This window comes from Paramormyrops kingsleyae, chromosome 14 (genome assembly GCF_048594095.1).
Source record: "Paramormyrops kingsleyae isolate MSU_618 chromosome 14, PKINGS_0.4, whole genome shotgun sequence".
NCBI lineage: Eukaryota > Metazoa > Chordata > Actinopteri > Osteoglossiformes > Mormyridae > Paramormyrops > Paramormyrops kingsleyae.
In genome coordinates this window covers 18927103-18944397 of record NC_132810.1, presented here as the reverse complement: position 1 = coordinate 18944397, position 17295 = coordinate 18927103, and the positions used below count along the sequence as shown (strand labels likewise).

General features: G+C 46.7%; 1 protein-coding gene across 4 annotated transcripts; it reads left to right on the top strand.

Annotated features, from left to right (window-relative positions):
- Positions 1-1014: 1014 nt before the first annotated feature.
- On the top strand, positions 1015-15438 carry grhl1 (grainyhead-like transcription factor 1). 4 transcript variants are annotated; one of them, XM_072698766.1, is made up of 16 exons: positions 1551-1665; positions 1823-1883; positions 4144-4330; positions 4710-4783; positions 5356-5722; positions 6189-6271; positions 6538-6697; positions 6861-6972; positions 8439-8533; positions 10254-10500; positions 10742-10872; positions 12047-12075; positions 12204-12292; positions 13206-13291; positions 13706-13770; positions 13902-15438. In XM_072698766.1, exons 3-16 carry the CDS (start codon positions 4265-4267, stop codon positions 14014-14016), a joined length of 1719 nt encoding a protein of 572 aa, XP_072554867.1. In that variant the 5' UTR covers positions 1551-1665; positions 1823-1883; positions 4144-4264; the 3' UTR covers positions 14017-15438. The 4 variants fall into 4 exon arrangements, with proteins under 4 accessions (XP_023663946.1, XP_023663938.1, XP_072554867.1 ...); XM_023808178.2 differs by lacking the exons at positions 1551-1665; positions 1823-1883 and adding an exon at positions 1015-1181 and having other exon boundaries at positions 12050-12075; XM_023808170.2 differs by lacking the exons at positions 1551-1665; positions 1823-1883 and adding an exon at positions 1015-1181.
- The last annotated feature ends 1857 nt before the right edge of the window (positions 15439-17295 follow it).

Below are 17295 nucleotides of genomic sequence, written 5' to 3'. Positions count from 1 at the left end.
CCAGTAGGATAAGCGGGTTGGACAATGGATGGATGGATTTTCTGTTTAATTTCATATATAGGCCTAATTCTAGGGGACTGGGTTTTCATCCATTTCGGATTTCCTCTTCATCGCTTGCGGCGAACAAAGGTTAGTTGCCACAGCATCGAATAACGGCTTGCGCTTAACTTTGTATTAATTTCAAACGTGTTTTTTTTTTTTTTTTTTTTTTTAAAAAAGAGCATTGCTTTTGCGACTATGACTGTCATAAAGTAGCGGTGATCAGTGCCTGAAGTGGGGAAAACCGGGTGCCTGTACAGCCCTTGTTATTCGGTACTCCCAGATACTGAGAGGTACCGGTAGGCTACTGCGTACCTGTGAGTACCGCTGACTTAAAGCACTGGGGGTGACAGAGGGAGGCCCAGTGTGACGTTTCCCCTGAGAGCTGTCTAAACTCTAAATAGTTACGTTCTGCACTCGCCTCTTTGGGTGAGAAACTAGGTATTAGCGCCGTATTTATGTCAGCAGGTGTGTGGTGATACGGTTTAACTGAATTGCACATAAAATAGATCTTACTATTTAATGTTTTCATCTTAATCACTGTACAGTTAATGGAAATGTAAAGCAAGTTTTCTTGAGGCACGAGGTCTGATGTGTTTTTCTGCTTTATTTTAAACACAGCCTCCCAAAAGGCAACGTCACTGTAACATCGGAGTTAGTCTATTAATCATGCTTCCGTGCAACTTAAAATTTTGCGGGGATTGAACAGTACAGACCCAAAAAAATAATAGTAAAAAAAAAATCACAACTCCAATCACTGTTAAACTGCGTATTTCACGCAAATGAAGTAATCTTGAGCGTTAGGTAGGGCATTGTGATGCAAAGGTGGAAGAAACCTGGGAACCCAGCCCACGGACGGCCCAATCAGGAGCGCGCAGCCAATGTTGTTGGAAGGCCAGGCCCCGCCCCACGTGCCCCTGTAATCCAATCTGCTGCTCAGTCACAGGTAAAACCGGCCTCTGAATCTGACTATACCTCAAAAAGCGAGAAAAGCCAACAAAACCCGTTCTTTTAGGGACAACCTTAACATTGCCCTCATCCCGCTTCTTTAAGAAGTTTTTCAGGTAAAGAGGCCGGATCGGATTTACCGTATAACTAGTAAGTCCAGTTTGACCGACCAAGATGACACAGGAACATGACAAGTAAGTGAACTCTGTCAGGGGTGTAAGTCCAGTAGAACCGGTGTGTATGTGTCTGGTGCTGAACATTTCACCAATTTTATCAGTTGTGGAATAATCTACTGATAACTGCATTTATGTACTGTGACATTTTCAAAGGTTGAAGGATTGCCTTTTTTGCTTCTTGGTCCTATGACTTGGAAAGAATCTGTTGACTTTTTTGCCTGCCTGCCGAGTTGCCGGCTTGACTGTCGGACTTGGGGAGTCGGGCATAGGTGCGCGCGCCTCACCTGTCATGTTGCAGCCTGCGCCGCTCGCGCAGGTGCATGTGCACCTGCTCTACTTGTTGGAGCATATTTCTGCCTGTTTTGTCTTCTCGCGTAGTTTTTGACATTTACCATCGTTTTGTTTCTTTTTTTTCCACCCGAAAAACGCTTTTTCCTTGAAAGTCAAAGTCTAAAGACAATTTCTGGACACCGACAGAATTTCATCTGGGCTAGATTCTGCTGTTAGTAACAACCGGTGGTGTATTTTCTATTCTTCTTGGTTTCTGATGTACAGGATCGCTCCTAACTGGCATTTTCTGTTAACGAGTAAAAGTGTTTTAACGAATAAAACGTTTTTCACTTTTTCCCTCATTTCATTTTTTTTTGTATTGCATTAAGACTTCTGGCTGAAGTTTGGCCAAGTGTTCTCACTGGGACCGACCCTATATGCATCTTTCCGGTAAATGACTTACTGTAGGGGTCTGTTTATTTTAAATAGTTTTAAAATATTCGTTATATGTCAGCGTTTCCCTTGCATCTAAAGGTACTGACAAGGAGAACGTTGACTCTAGTGAAATAGTACACCTACAAGGCGTTGGCTGCCTTGCCTTTAAAATCTCTTAGAGGAATATTGTGTCAGCAAAGCAAAGACATTTTAGACAACAGTCACCGAGTATCGTTATTTGTTTCGTGACAAGTTTTTTTTTCTTACGGGGTTGCTTCTTCAGCGCACGCGAATGCAATGACAATAAGTTATGCTATTTATGGAAAAAGCGAAAGCCGCCGCCTTGCCGGGTATCACGTTTCCGTTGCCAAAACGTTTTTTAGCCGTATATTTGTTGTATTTTGGGCACATTTTCTGCACTACATTTTAATCACTGTTATCTTAGATGCAGATTGTTGATGTAATTTGTCCAAACCTTTAAAGAATGCAGCATGGTCATTAATTACAGACCGAAAAACAAAGGTGTGCTATTATTTATAGCTATTCATGCAAGTAGAATCCGGACGGGATTTCCTTTTAACACAACGAAACGATTCTCTTCGTTTGAAATAAGTTGGCACTTCTTATCTGAGGTTTTATGTGGCCGCGTTAGAGCATTATTATAGGCTCGAGCCATGCATGGCCGAGTCCTTTGTTTTAATGAAGGATTGCATGTCCACTTGTGTGTTTAGTCCCACGAAATAACGGATCTATCGGATTGCAAATCCAAAATGTATTAATCGACCCGGGGGACTTTTGTGAATTACACAATTAGATATAGGATTACTAATAATATACTTCTTTTGATCACTAGCTAGGCGACGGATCGACTCTTTCCCTATACCAAACAAACAAAAAGGAATATAGTCAGTAGATCTGCATACCTGCAACCGATACATGTCTACGACATTTGGGGAGGCACATTAAACAATTAGACCATATCATATGGACCTATCCTATGTATAAAACACGCAATTGACTAAAAGACGCTGTGTTTTTTGTTTCGATGATGACGGTAGTCCAAATTTAATTGAATAAATTAAAATGGTGAAATAAGCGCGAGAGGATTTGGGTCACCCAGCTAAACACAGGAAAATCAACAAATATTCCTTACCCTTTTTAATGTATAATTTAGCTAGAATGCTTTGTTTGACATTCGAGGGCACTATTTAGGTTTAGCGTTGACAGGACGCGTCGTCAATATTTGCACTTTCAACAGACGTTTTACCTTAAACAAGTGAAATTATCACGTGTGCAGCGATGCCACGGATCGCATTGCGTAACCACCACGCAAAGAACAAAATTCAAATCCTTTTCTTATTTTGGCTGGAATGATTAAAGTGTGTAAATCGATAGTGTAAATGTTTAGTGAGGTTCCCGCTCATTTGGTTGCTTTACAGACCTGTGTTTTTTTTTGTTAGAAGGTCCAAAGAGAGATAAATAGATACAAAAGAAAATTACATGCAAAGTAGTAGTAAGTGTTCATCTCTTTTATTTAAATTATCTACGTACGATGTGTTTTGTATTTCAGGACTACAACTGTCTAACAACACTGTCTTTCCATACGTGATTTAACTGTATGCCAAACCCCACCCGTGTCAACCCCCCCCCAAAGCACAGTCATACATATGGGATCCACATCTCATTTTCAGATGTTTTACGGATTTCTGAAAACACTGGATGTGAACAGTCATGACAATGATGATGAGGAAGATAACTAATTTAAGACGGGGCAGTCCAGAATTTTCCCCTCAGCCACTGTATTTGATCTTTCTTGGTAGATTATTTGTATCAGACCAGCACAAATACCCCCTCCCCCCAGAGTCACCTAGCTTAACGAGTAGGTGTTGCACCATCTTAATTATGGCTAACACTTCCTGCTCAGAGATGGCTAAGGTGCAGGATACAATGCATTAAACATGGATTCCTACCAAAAATCTGTTGAATTTCCTTTTATATTTTCTGAGACACCTGTGTAAAAAGTGTTAAAGACCCTTAGTATTTGAGCTTGGACTGGCTTATTTTTAAAATACACACATTCCCATTAAAGTCTCTTATATTCACTTATTACAATGCATCCATTTTGTAAGAAGTCCAACCTCCCAACGGAAAAATGAGGAAGTTCTCAGATTGTTGCATATCCTGTGCTGGCTCCTCTACTTTATAATCCTATGGGCTTGTAAGGTTCCTCCGGCTGTCCTGCTTGACGGTGGCTTCCCTGGCTTTATTTCTGTAGCAAGAGAGCGGTGTTGGTGCTACAGAATGACCCTGGCTACAGCCAGAGGAGATCCTTCACGAACGAGGACGAGGCCTGGAAATCCTTCTTGGAGAACCCCCTGACGGTCGCCACCAAGGCTATGATGAGCATCAATGGAGACGAGGACAGCGCAGCAGCTCTGGGACTCCTCTATGACTACTACAAGGTACTGTTCATAGCCTGGGAGGGCGTGGGTCACAAAGACCTCAGAGGGGCCCCTTCTGGTTTCCTCTTTGAAGTCAGTCACTTATGGAACATCATCTGACGACATGTTTTTTTTTTTTTGCCGGGGTGTTCAGTGTTCCATTATCCGAGAAACCTGCATCTCGATCACCTATCTGTTAAACTGATAAACAGCTAGGAAAGGTAGATGTGACAGGTGGTGTGACGTCGTTCTATGGATCTGCTCGGAGTGGACCAATCAGTTGAGTTATCGATTAGAAGAATTGGATGTGAGAGACGGCAGAGGGATTTGATGTGTAGTGAGGGACCTGCTGGCTGCAGGATGTGGTCAGAGCCACGCAGATAATGTTTGCTTTCCACAGGTGCCACGGGAAAAGAGAACAATATCACCGGGCAAGACAGATGTGCTGGGATCTGATGTGGATCCCAACAAAAGGTAATTCGGCTCTTTGATGCCATGGCTGCTCAGTAAAGAGGCTCCCTTCCTGTGATCGAGGGCATTCTGTTCGCGTGTGTTAGCATCTCTGCCGGGTTTTTCATGTCATTCACTGTTTGAAATGTGTCTTTTCACCCACGTCGATCCTTGGCACGGAAGCACCATTGGAGATTTTTTTCTTTTGCGGCACGGAGTAGACAATAATGGTGATGTTGATCAATTTTCCGACCAAAATGCTTTCTCAAGCACACCGATTTTTTTTTTTAATCATTGCGATCATTACACATCATATGGGTATGATTGCTGGTATAATGGAAACGTTAAAAACAGGCTTCGTTACGTTTATGAAAATATTTCAAAAGAGCAAGACATGGGAGGCAGCCAAAAATGTCAAAGAATGCTAGGATGTTTGCGCTGGAAAATCGATATGGGAGACAAACGTTTCCGAAGCAGCCGTGAAATTCAATACCTGCAGAGAATTTAGGAACTGGGAGGAATCCGGGGGCACGGTGCGCCGGGCGCGGTCGTGGGCGGCGCTGACCTGACCGTCCCCTGTCTGCGTTCACCGGCAGGAACCACATGGTGCCAATTCAGGAGGCTCCCATGGCGTCGGGGGAGAACAGAATCCAGGTCCTGAAGGGCGTCCCGTTCAACATCGTCCTCCCGAACCAGCTCGGGCAGGACAAGAGGGCACCATTCCCTTCCCCAGACACCACGGTCACTGTGTCCATCGCTGCCGTGCCCAGCTACCCGGTGAAGACGGAGGGCGTTTCGCATGGCTTCCCCGTGCCGGCGCCACCGGGCGCCCACTGCGCCGAGCCAGACGGGCACGGCGTGCCGTTCGAGCGCTCGAGCAACCACAGCCAGTTTAGCCCCTGCACGCAGCCCCGCACCCCCGACTCCACGTTCCCGGAGACCTTCAAGGACAGCTCCCAGGAGGTACGACGAGAGGCCTCAGCCCGCCGGTCATAAACCCCAGCCACCCCCCCCCCCCGCCACGCCAGCGTCCCTCCATACAATACCCCTTTCACCTGTGCCTCTGGAGCCAGGGCTACGCTTAACCCTACCTGGTTCTATTTGAACTTGCCAAAATAGCGGCTAGCATGTTATTATTCCATTGTCCGCTGAATACAATAAGACGCTGTACTTTTCTCTTACAATAGCAAAACCTTTTCTCTTCCCTTTCTGTATTTAACCTGGGGGGGTTGGGGTGGGGGATTACATTAAAAGGATAGTCCAACAAAACCCTATACAGGAGCAGTGGTGGGGGCAACGCTTTGTTTTCCCTTGGCTGAGAGAGTCCCCCAGCTCCCTGGGAGCGAGTCCATGTTGTCGATGTTTGTGTAATGCTGGTCCTCTACCCCCCCACCCCCACTCCCGCTACCCCACCCTTTGTCCACTGCAGGTGTTCCCTTTCCCTGGGGATCTCCAGTTACGCATGCCCCCCATTGCGCAGGATGATTACACCAGCTTCGATACCGTCTTGAGGTAGGCCTATCCAGTCCCCCCCCCCACCCCAGCCGACAGGCTTTTCCGTTAAGCAGGCCTCGCTTTTCTCACTTCCTCAAAGTTCTAAGCCTTGGAAAACAAAATCATTTTCGGTCCAAGATTTGTCACTGAGTGGAACTTTCACCATTGTTCCCTGCTTAAGAGTTGTTCTGATTCTCAGGAACACACTGCATGCATCTCAATGCGTCTGAAGTCTAAGAAAATGGAGGGTCTTCCTAAACTATATGTCTGCTCTTCCTCCTCAGTAATAACTTTGAATACACACTGGAGGCTTCCAAGTCTCTCCGGCAGAAGTCTGGCGACGGCACCATGACATACCTCAACAAGGGCCAATTCTATCCCATCAGCCTTCGGGAAACCGACAACAACAGCAAGGTCTTACACCACCCTATCAGCAAAGTCCGGGTAAGGGTGACACCAGAACGCAGCATCTCGGGAAACGTGGTTCTTGGTTAGGGTTTGTTGTTAGACTCTTGCTGTTGGGCTGCTGACTATGTTGGGCGTTTGAGCAGGTGCGTCCATCCGCCTGTGGTTTGTGGTCTGACGCTTGCGACTCGCTGTTTTCCAGAGTGTGGTGATGGTGGTGTTCGGGGAGGAGAAATGCCGGGAAGACCAGCTCAAGCACTGGAAGTACTGGCACTCCCGGCAGCACACAGCGAAGCAGCGCTGCATCGACATCGGTAGGACGCGCTTCTCTCGATCAGCCGCCCACCTAAATTCTTGCGCAGAAGAACCCTCAGATTTGAGCCATTCTAGTGGTTCCTTCACTGTGTGCACGTTATCGCCACAGTCTACAGGTCCCACACAGGCCATGTGTGCATGTTTTTTTTTCATAGTTACGTTCCATCGAGTGAATGTTGGCAAACGTAGGTAGTGTTCTTCCAGAATATTCTGGTCTGGGTCTTCCTGCATGCTTGTACTTCCCTTAAACCAACGAACCTTGAGAATCTTGGGACTTCCTTGAACATAAACTACCTCGACCCAAAAAAAGGAGGGAAAGGGAGAATAGGGAATATAAGCAGGGTTGCCCCCCCTAGTGGTCTGTTATGTCATCAAATTTTGGTGGGATGTGTGCGTATGTCTGGCTGGGGAAACGTGCCCTCAACGGCGGCTTCTGAAGAGGACAATGGAACGGCTTAGTTCCTGAGAGAAGACCGACAATCCGTCATCCATCTTGCACTGTGGAGCATGTATGGCGTGTGAAAGAGAAGCTTAACTATGTGAGAGATGGGTAAACGTGTTGTTGTACTTCAGCTTATGTGGACCAGAGGGAGGGGTGGATGTCTGGGGGGGAGGGAAGCGCTTCTAAACGGCTTGTTTAGGATATGGTTCAACTCATACAGGCGCCGTTGTGCGAGTCAGTGTCGATGCATCGATTGAGAATGTCTTCTGTTTCGTGAAAGAAGAAGAGCGTTCTACTTTCAGGGGGATTGGGTGTGACCGGGGTCAGTTCCCCATGGAACCAACCGGTACTGGGACAACTACTGGAAGTGAAACTGGAAAAGAAAGCACAGAATAGGGTACTTGTCTTGTCAGATAGTATCACCATGGATGATGGGTCTGAGATAATGGTGGAGAGGAGCTCATCCAGCCATGGATGCAGTCAAAGACCAGGGCAACAATGTTGGAGATCTAGGCCAACTATTGTGTCATTCTTGTCCACATGTGGAATTCTGACTAAAAGGTCAATACCATTCTCATCATAATATCCACTGTCCATACGTGATTCAATAATAATGACACTTCTACTGATCCTCTTTGGGAAATCCGCTTTTCCACCCACCCCATCTTGCTCGCCATGACACGCATGTAGATGAGAGCAAGCTTGGTGGCGAAGGGCAGCCACCTGCAGCGGCCCCCATGGAGCTGGGGGGTTAAGGGCCTTTCAAGGGCCCACAGACATGTGACTGTTCTGTTGAAGAACAGTCCACTCTGACTTCTGATCAGCGGCAGGGAGGCTTAGCCCTCTGAGCCACACGCTGCCTCCATCACAGAACATCACCGTGCATATGATTATAATCCACGTCTCTCCATCCTTTATGTCTTTGTAGCCAATTTTCTGTCTGTTGAAACCACAGGACGTCAACGGGGCGTCAGCTGTAAGTCCCAACCACTAACTCTATACCCGTCATCCGGTCCCCTACAGCCGACTACAAAGAGAGCTTCAACACGATCAGCAACATCGAGGAGATCGCCTACAACGCCATCTCCTTCACGTGGGACATCAACGAGGAGGCGAAGGTGAGCGAGTAGAACACACTCACCGCAGATGGTGTAGGATCCCTTTTACTGAGCCCGTGGCGTGTTCTCACAATAGATGCTCACTGACGTTCCTGTATTACACCCTGCGAGTACTGCCTTAAGAAAGGACATATTTACACTGGCTTTGGTTGTGAGACAGCCTTGTTCAGATGTCACCTAAAGCCAGTTGACCTGTTTATGTTATTGTTTGGTTAACGCGCATTCCGAACAAGACAGTTCCTCTTAAAGAGGGTGTGCAGGGCATTTGGGAGGCATGAAAAAGGTGGTTGTTGAAATGAACAAAGCTTCATTAGGGTAAAAATGGGGAAGTCTGACTTAAGGGGCTTTTTATGCTTTTCTTGTTCTTCGCCATTTTATCCCGTGAAGGCCTCCTTCGCACACACAGCTCTCCCTTTATGGCTGGTGACATCAAGTGGCTTTTGTCACAGAGGGTGCCATCCCAGTTCGCCCCGGCCACGACATCAGTCTGTTCCCCAGTGGCGCCCGTCGTCCGGGACGCCCGGGCGATGCGAGCATGCGCTCCTGTGGCTCGGCGGCGACATTTTCTCGCCTGTCACACCTGTCACACCTATTGTCACCTCATGTGATGTATGGAGGAAAAGGCCTTCAGGCGAGACGAGCCCAACAATGAGAGCTGGAATGAGGAAACAGGGCAGGAGCGGAGTTTTTCAGCTTGATGGCTAGTAATGGAATCCCGTCCAACGGGTACAACGTTTTACCGCTCTGACAGTGACTGCAGGAGATTACTCACCAGTCACTCTATATGCAGGCTTTTCGCCTCCATTGAAATAGGTGACTTAAAAATGCCAGAATTGGGTTCTAAAAAAAAAAAAAAAACATTCTCCCCGCTCTGCTGCTGACAGCAAACAGAAGCGCAGGCGTCGGCAGCTCCTTGTTGTCTTTTCCATAGTGTTTTCCTTGCTCCCGGATATGAGGCGGTGGTGGTCACGTGGTTTGGTGGTCACAGGACACCCATCCTTTTGCTCACGCTACGTTGTCTGTTTGCTTGAGCCCAGGGAAGCTTAGCAGAGCAGGGAGAGGAGCTCACAAGTTTAGGAGCTGGTCTCCGTGACCAGCAGGAAGTTCTCACTGAACATGGAAAGTCACCAGTATGTGTATGAAACGAAGCACTAATGATATCTATGAGTGTACATCATTTATCCCAATGGTGCATTTCTGTCTACCACAATATTGCCCCCTGGTGGCAATAAATAGAAAACATCGTCTAAATGTTCAATATATTCATCTAGTCCAGTAATTTAGTTGTATTAAAACACTTAAAGGAGAGATTGAAGGTTTTCTTGTCATACTAATGAGAAAATTATCTTTTAGGCAAAGTAGAAAATGAAATATTAAACACTGTATATAGTAAACAACGAAGTATTGAAACATCAATACTCACTGTTTTTTGGTATCTATATATCAATTAGTCGCAATCAGCAAAGGATCTTAAAATATCAGTTGTCAAGTATTATAAGTGGAAATTTGACTTTCGAATTAAACAGTGCTTTAAGAGCAAATAAAATGTGTAATTACACCAATCCTCCAAAAGGGGGAGACATGCTCACATACTCTGCACAGTTGCACCTTTGTCTGCCGTTGCTGTAGCTAACCGGTCACCGAGTTGCTTCCTAGGAGTTGCTTCCTACATATGGAAACCATTACTAAAATCCAGTGTTGTGCCTCCTCCTCCCCGCAGATCTTCATCGCGGTGAACTGCCTGAGCACAGACTTCTCCTGCCAGAAAGGCGTGAAGGGTTTACCCCTCAACCTGCAGATCGACACCTACAGCTACAACAACCGCAGCAACAGGCCCATCCACCGAGCCTGCTGCCAGATCAAGGTGTTCTGCGACAAGGGCGCCGAGCGCAAGATCCGTGACGAGGAGAGGAAGCAGACGCGCCGGAAGGGGAAGTGCGTAGACCTGAACACCAACCTCAGCAGCTGTGAGTACATGCCCCCTACTGGCCACACCCAGGTGGAGCGGGCGCTGGTCTAATTCGGTTATTTAAATTTGTCTATTTAGTGGATGCTTTTGTCTACTAAATCCAGTTCACCGATGCAATATGCAATGGACAATGGAGAATTTAAACAAATTCTCCATTTTCCATCCATTCTCCATCCCTCCTGTGCGGGTTGCCCTATTTCGATCATTATGGCTGAGTCGTGTGCCCCCCCCCCCTCCAGATGTGGATGTGAAGATGCCTACATTGCTGCACAAGCGCAGTGACGTCACCACCTTCAAGGTGATGACTGACTTCGACACCCAGCCGGTCCTTTTCATCCCCGATATCCACTTCTCCAACTTCCAGCGCCACGTGAGTAACACGCCCCAACTCCAATCCTTACCGCTTGGTCAGCGAATGATCGATGAAGTCAGTATCCTATTCTTACTAATGACACCTTTTTAAAAACACGCTTAAAATCAGCTTCTCCAAGTTTTGGTTATGAGGGCTTCTGCTGTGTGAACCGGATATCAAGCCAACCAAACAAAGATTAACCAATTCTCAAATGTCAAGTAACGTTTAACATGTCGACACATATTAGCTTGTTTCGCAATGCTTTAATAAAAATAAAATAAGCCAATGACGTTTGTTCTGGAAGATTCCATTCTTTCTGGAATTTGCACGAACATTAAAGTGATAATTGGGGTCAACTGTTCGCCGTTACGAATTTGCTTCCACCCTGTCCTTGTACGGTAACCCACCTAGCCCACCCCCCCACACACAGACTAACATCAGGTGTTTGCAGAGATATGCACTGTACATAGAACCAAAGGCTACGATCTCTCCTGGGGAGACGCGCAGAGGCACAGTGAGGGGAGTCTGGGGTTTTTTCCGCATACAGACTGTTCGCCGTCGTTAGTGGGCCCGACGGCACCCGCCTCTTCCTGTTTTTCTAGCGGTGGTTACATGACGGGCCCTTATCTATCTGACATGTCATCGCGGCCGTGACTCCCTGAGCCAAAATGTCATGAACTGAACGTCCTCCTGGCCTCCTGCCTTTATGCTTTAAGGTTTATGGTTTAATTTGGCATGACTGAGATAAGCAGACGCATTAGGACAGGAATAAATTTGTCATACTGGGTTATAAATACAAATATAAATACATTTGAAATGAACACATTTTTAAAATAAGACTGGATCAGTTCGATTATATATGGACTAGATGAAATCTAATACGGTCTAGAAAAGATATTTTAAGAAGTCAATTTTTCCCTCTCTACAAGTGGGCCAGTTTTGATAATAAGCTTTGGTTTGCCCTTGGGTGCTAATATGGCGACTTGGGCTGGTGTACAGGAAGGTGAAGAAGCTCACAGGTCTCCTAGCTGGGTTTGAGTGTGGGGAGAGCGCAGGTCCCAGGGTGCGTCACGGGCTGAAAGGCAACCCAACCGTTTCGAAACTGGGAAATTCTTCCCATCTTAACTTGCAATTAATTTCTTTAATTCCGCGCTATTATGGTATTTTCTCATGTCTTTTTTTTTCCTTCTAGCAGTTCCCAGCAGAAGATGGAGAGGAAGGGTGAGTCTCACTTTTTCATATTTGTTTTTATGACTGTGATCCTGGTTGGGGTTTTTTGGGGAGTAGAAGGTTCATCGACCTTACCCAGCGGAAGGATTTATCCAGCTGTCCTCCGTCCTTGCCTCCAGCTCGGCCATTAAGAGGTTACCGTACTCCAGCGAGGAAGAGTTTGGCTCCTCTGCCAACAAGATGGCCAGGATGGAAGAGCCCAAGAAAGGTAGGTGCACCTTTAATGCTCCTGAGAATCTCCCCCACACACCTGCGTTTGAGATTCGGCATTTAAGCTTTTGGTCGGAGTGGGGTCATCGTGAGAAAGATCTATTGAACGTTTCCGTCTTCTTTACACCAAGCTACCCCTGAGACCTCTGAGAGATATTTACTCACTGGGCTCTCAGCCAGTATTCATGAGAGTCTGTCTAGCAGACAGACCAGAAGGATGCCACCTTGCGCATCCTTCATCCTTCAAAAGTTTCACCCTGTTGGGTTTAGAAGCCAAGGGCGGCTCATTGAGAAGCTCTGTAGGTCAATAGCAGCAGTGGTCACCCTTGGGTCCTAACAGCGTGTCAGGCATTGGTTTGAAGAGGACGTGGTCTTTGTACCTAAGGAAGGCTTATACAACCTTGCTTCTCACATCCTGTGCAGGTTAATGTTGGTCAGAGTACCTCCACCGCATCCCAGAGCAGGACACGAGGGCCTGGCCTGCTTTTTTCAGAACCACCGCCCCCCCCCCGGCACATTCTTATGCTGCAGCATGGAAGCCCCCCCTCTCCCCCCACCTCAGGCACTGGGGCAGAGAGTAATAGGCTTTGCCGAGTAATAGGCAGAGAGTTATGTGCCTTTCCCTATTCAATAGGCGATGTCAAGATCCAGAAAGCGGGATAATTTCGGTTGTCGTTGCTTTTCCTTCGTCTGGTTTCCATCACATAGGGGACGCAGTGTTTCGCCTCCATAATCGCGTGCTGGCCTCCCACCGGGCGCCGTAACCAAAAAGCCGCAGATACGCTTATCTGGGACGTGGCTTTTTGGTAAACGGCTGAGTGAAACGTGGCCTGGTTACACGCCTGCGTACGCGTGTTCCTCAGTCAAACCGCTTCTCACTGCTTCCTGTCTGATCCCCCTCCACCACGCAGTCCTGCTCTACGTACGGAAGGAGACGGAGGAGGTGTTTGATGCCCTTATGCTGAACACCCCCACACTGAAAGGCCTGCTTGAGGCGGTAAGCTCCTGTACTTTTCAAAAAGATGATGTAGGACACAAGCAGACTGTATCACATGACTATCGCATACAATCAAACGCTGCTCACAGCATCCAATACACTATATCACACCATGTTATCAATCGTGTTAAATCATACATCCACAAACAACTTCCCTGTGTAAAACCCTGTAGCTGAGAGCTGCCGTTCAGCACCGCTCTCGCTCACGGGGGCCGTCCCGGCACGCCTCCTGGGACACTCTGACGGTGGCGGACTAATTGGCCGCATCGAGGCGCCTTCAGCGATGTTGCCCAACACCGTAGCGCCTTCCAACACAACCGCAGTGCCCAGCGAGAGCTTCCCCCCGGGCTTGTGTACGTGGCACCTTTGTGTTATGGTCGCGCTAAAGCATGTGAAATGATTGTCTTTTCCCAGATATCTGACAAATATGAGGTGCCGCTGGAGAAAATAGGCAAAGTCTACAAAAAGTGCAAAAAGGGGTAAGAATATTATTCCTTCGGTCATATACACACTTACACAAAACGTGCGTAAATATCCAACGGCACGTTACATAGATGCCCGTGGCATCAGTCCCATCTAATATCTTGGATTTCTCAACGCTTATCATCAGGATCCTCGTGAATATGGACGACAACATCATCAAGCATTACTCTAATGAGGACACCTTCCAGATTCACATGGAGGAGTTGGGTGTGGGGTACAAGCTCACCCTCACGGAGATCTGAAGAGAGAGGGGAATACAGGCTTCATAACGCCCCCCCCCGGCCAGTTCGGACTGCTGCGGGCCTGCATCGCGGACGGGATTGGGGTTTACATATCGTGTATATAGACCTACCCTCCACTCTGTGCCTACGGTCTGTCTCTGATGTTTTCGCCGCACTCCTCCATCAGCTGAGGAGCCCATTGGTTCTCCTCGTAGCTCAGAGGAGTTCGGGTAAATGGCTGCCGCTGGTCACAAACGAGCTGACCAGTGACGACACAGCGAGCTCCAGTATGTCCGTGCCTTTCCCCCCCATTTCCTGAATAATAGAAAATGGACATTTGGAAAACCCCTTAGATGGACATCCTAGATGGAGGTAGACGTAAAAGTTGTGTAAAAAAACAACTCTACTTTGAATAATCATCACCATCCAGAGCATCGACTGTGGGATTTTTGCAGGACGACATTCAGAAACCGGTCCTTTAAGCCACTCTGCATTTCCCCTACGATTTTTCTTTGTGTCCATGTGGATATTATTGCACTGAAGGAATAACACTTAGGGTATCATGTGTAGGGATTTATTTCGAGTGTCTAAATTTGATTGTATATACAAGCACAGCCAACCGGACCTGACTCAATCTGAAGCATAACATCTTGCAGTATTTAGCCTGTAAACTTTAAGCAGCCATCCTTCTCATATTTCTAACGGTGACATCTTCATTATTTCTGATGTCACCACTTCTGTGATATCCACACGCATGCAGATGGCTATTGAAATGTTGTTGAAGCTGCGTGGGTTTTTTTTTTGTTTGTTTCGTTGAAAGTGTTGTGCTCTTAATATTTGGAATTCGGCCATGTTTTTTTTTTTTTTTTGCAGTTTCAGTGAATTTTGCTTACAGTAAATGCATTTGACCTGTACAAGGACGTGCAATGAAGTTCACTCACCATTATATGAGCAGATACCGTCTATAAATCCGTGTCGATATGCATCTGTATAGATCTGTATATATCATCTCATATAAATCGAATGTGTCAGTGTCAAAAAATATATTCTCAATGACTAGCATTTCCTTTTTCTAATTACAAATATTCAGAAGCCAGTGTAGGTCTTTTGAAAATATGTTTTTTTTTTTCTTTTTTTAAATAAAAACCTAACTAGGTTGATTGGCTAGAGCAATTATGCTGAAAGTACGTGATATATTTATTTTATATATCAAGAACAGGGTTGGGGTGTTAAAGAATTATGAATTTCAGAAAATGTTTATTATCATTTAATATTGTATTATTTTGTTTTTATATGGAAATATTACAGAGTGTCGTTTGTATGCTATGGGATTTTTTATTGTTATTTTTACAAGGGGGTGGATCTGCTTCCTTAATGCTCATGGTTAGATGCTTCCATGTGTGTAATATGCATTGTGATGAATAAAACCAGCATTTGGACGAATTGCTTGGTTTTTGATTTGGGCTGTGAGTTACCCAGGGGGTGCCGGCTTGGACCAGAATTTATAACCCGATCCCTGGGGGCTGTAACCCGAATCCTGCGGACAGGTAACAGCTCATTGAAAATCTGTAATAACTATCCGCAGTGATTTACATAAGTAAATAAAACAAACATTTTGAGGTGGCCTTTACTACTGTCAAGTCCTGGCAACAAATAGATGGCTTTTCTATAGAACAGAATTACTCAACCCAGTCCACGGGACCCCTTAGACAGTGCAGTCTTTGGCCCTCTCCCAGCTCCCTGCAAACCCAAACTGGGAGCTGGGAACTGGGAGGGAGCAAAAATGTGGACTGGCTGGGAGTCCCCCAGGATTGGGTTGAGAAACAATGTTCTAGAATGTTCTAAAGGATGTGACTGTTTGGAGGGACTTCTTAAGAGATACTTGGAAACTAATAGTTTTGCCAGTTGGGGGAATTGGGGAGGGGGCAGAACTGGGTAGAGGGATCGCAGGGGTCAAAGACCACCAACGCAGGAAGCTCCAGCAACACGGCAACAGTCTGCCATGGATGCAGGAAACATCAAGGGCATCTGCCTCTCTCCATCAGGCTACAGGATTGTCCGTCAATGGCCCCCCTAATTGGTCACCCCCTTCGGGGGACCACCGTGTAGGACATGCCCTGATATCCGAGGCCCCCTTGAGTACTCACACCTCTGGTTCCAAGAACACCGTCCACGTGACTCTGAGGCTCGTGAGGTCTCGTATAACCTCTGGAAGGAAGGTCACGCGCAGCTCCTGACTGACAGGGTAACTCCATGCCCAGATGACAGGATTTATCCAGAACTGTCTGTACAGCAGGAATTTAAAAAACATCCATCACAGAAGGTCAAGCCTTAGATACAGATTTTCTAATATGTTTTCTTCCAAGGGTTTGTGGTGCTTGCGGGAGATTAATGACATAATCCAGAGGAAAATGCTTTCCTGTCTGAACCAATCAAAAGTCCCGTTTTATTCAGTTTTAGCCTTCTGCATTGATTTCATTACATTTATTTCTTAGACTGTGTCCGAATTCAGGGGCTGCGTCCTTCGAAGGCTACATTGGAAGGCTAAATGTGTCCCAGTGGTGCACCAAGGCTGTCCCACCTCAACGGCTCCTTCAAATGCAATGCGTCCTTCTTTTCCCGCCCCATGAAGGATGCACCCAATGGATCCTTTGCAGTCCAAAATATCCCAAGTTTCATTGCACAGTAGGTGTGTCCTGGCTAGGCAACAAGACTAGAAGGGTAAGGGTGGGAACAGCTGGTGACGTAAACAGGAAATTATCCGTAGACCAGACCGTCCCATTTGACAACGTTTTCTGTTCAAACTTTGAATAACTCAGCCTACAGAGGCTACACCTTCGTAGACCACAAAGTATGCAGCCCCTGAATTCAGACACAGCCTTCATTTCACTGACTGAAAGGGCACTTGACTGATTGGCCAATCAATGACTCCGATTCACTTGATTGACTGTCTAGGGACCAGCCGCTGTGGGCAGATCCCGGGTCTTCCCCTGCATTCTCCACCGGTGCCACAAGGGAGAATCAGCACAATGGAATCCTCTGTCTGTCTACAGTCTGCTTGTTCAGCCTCGATAATTACCGTCAGGAACTGGCTTCTGTGTGAAAGTCGCTGTAAGATGCCACAACCCCCAGCCCAGCTCTGTCGCGGCCGAGCTCTAGACACGGTACATCATACGCGACGAGGGTTTCCAAGACAACAGCCAACGAATTAGTGGTAATGAAGTGGAGCGTCAGGGTGACAGAGCCGCGCGCGTACGGCACTGATGCAGCGGCTTGGATGAGCCCTGGGCTTTTTTCTGA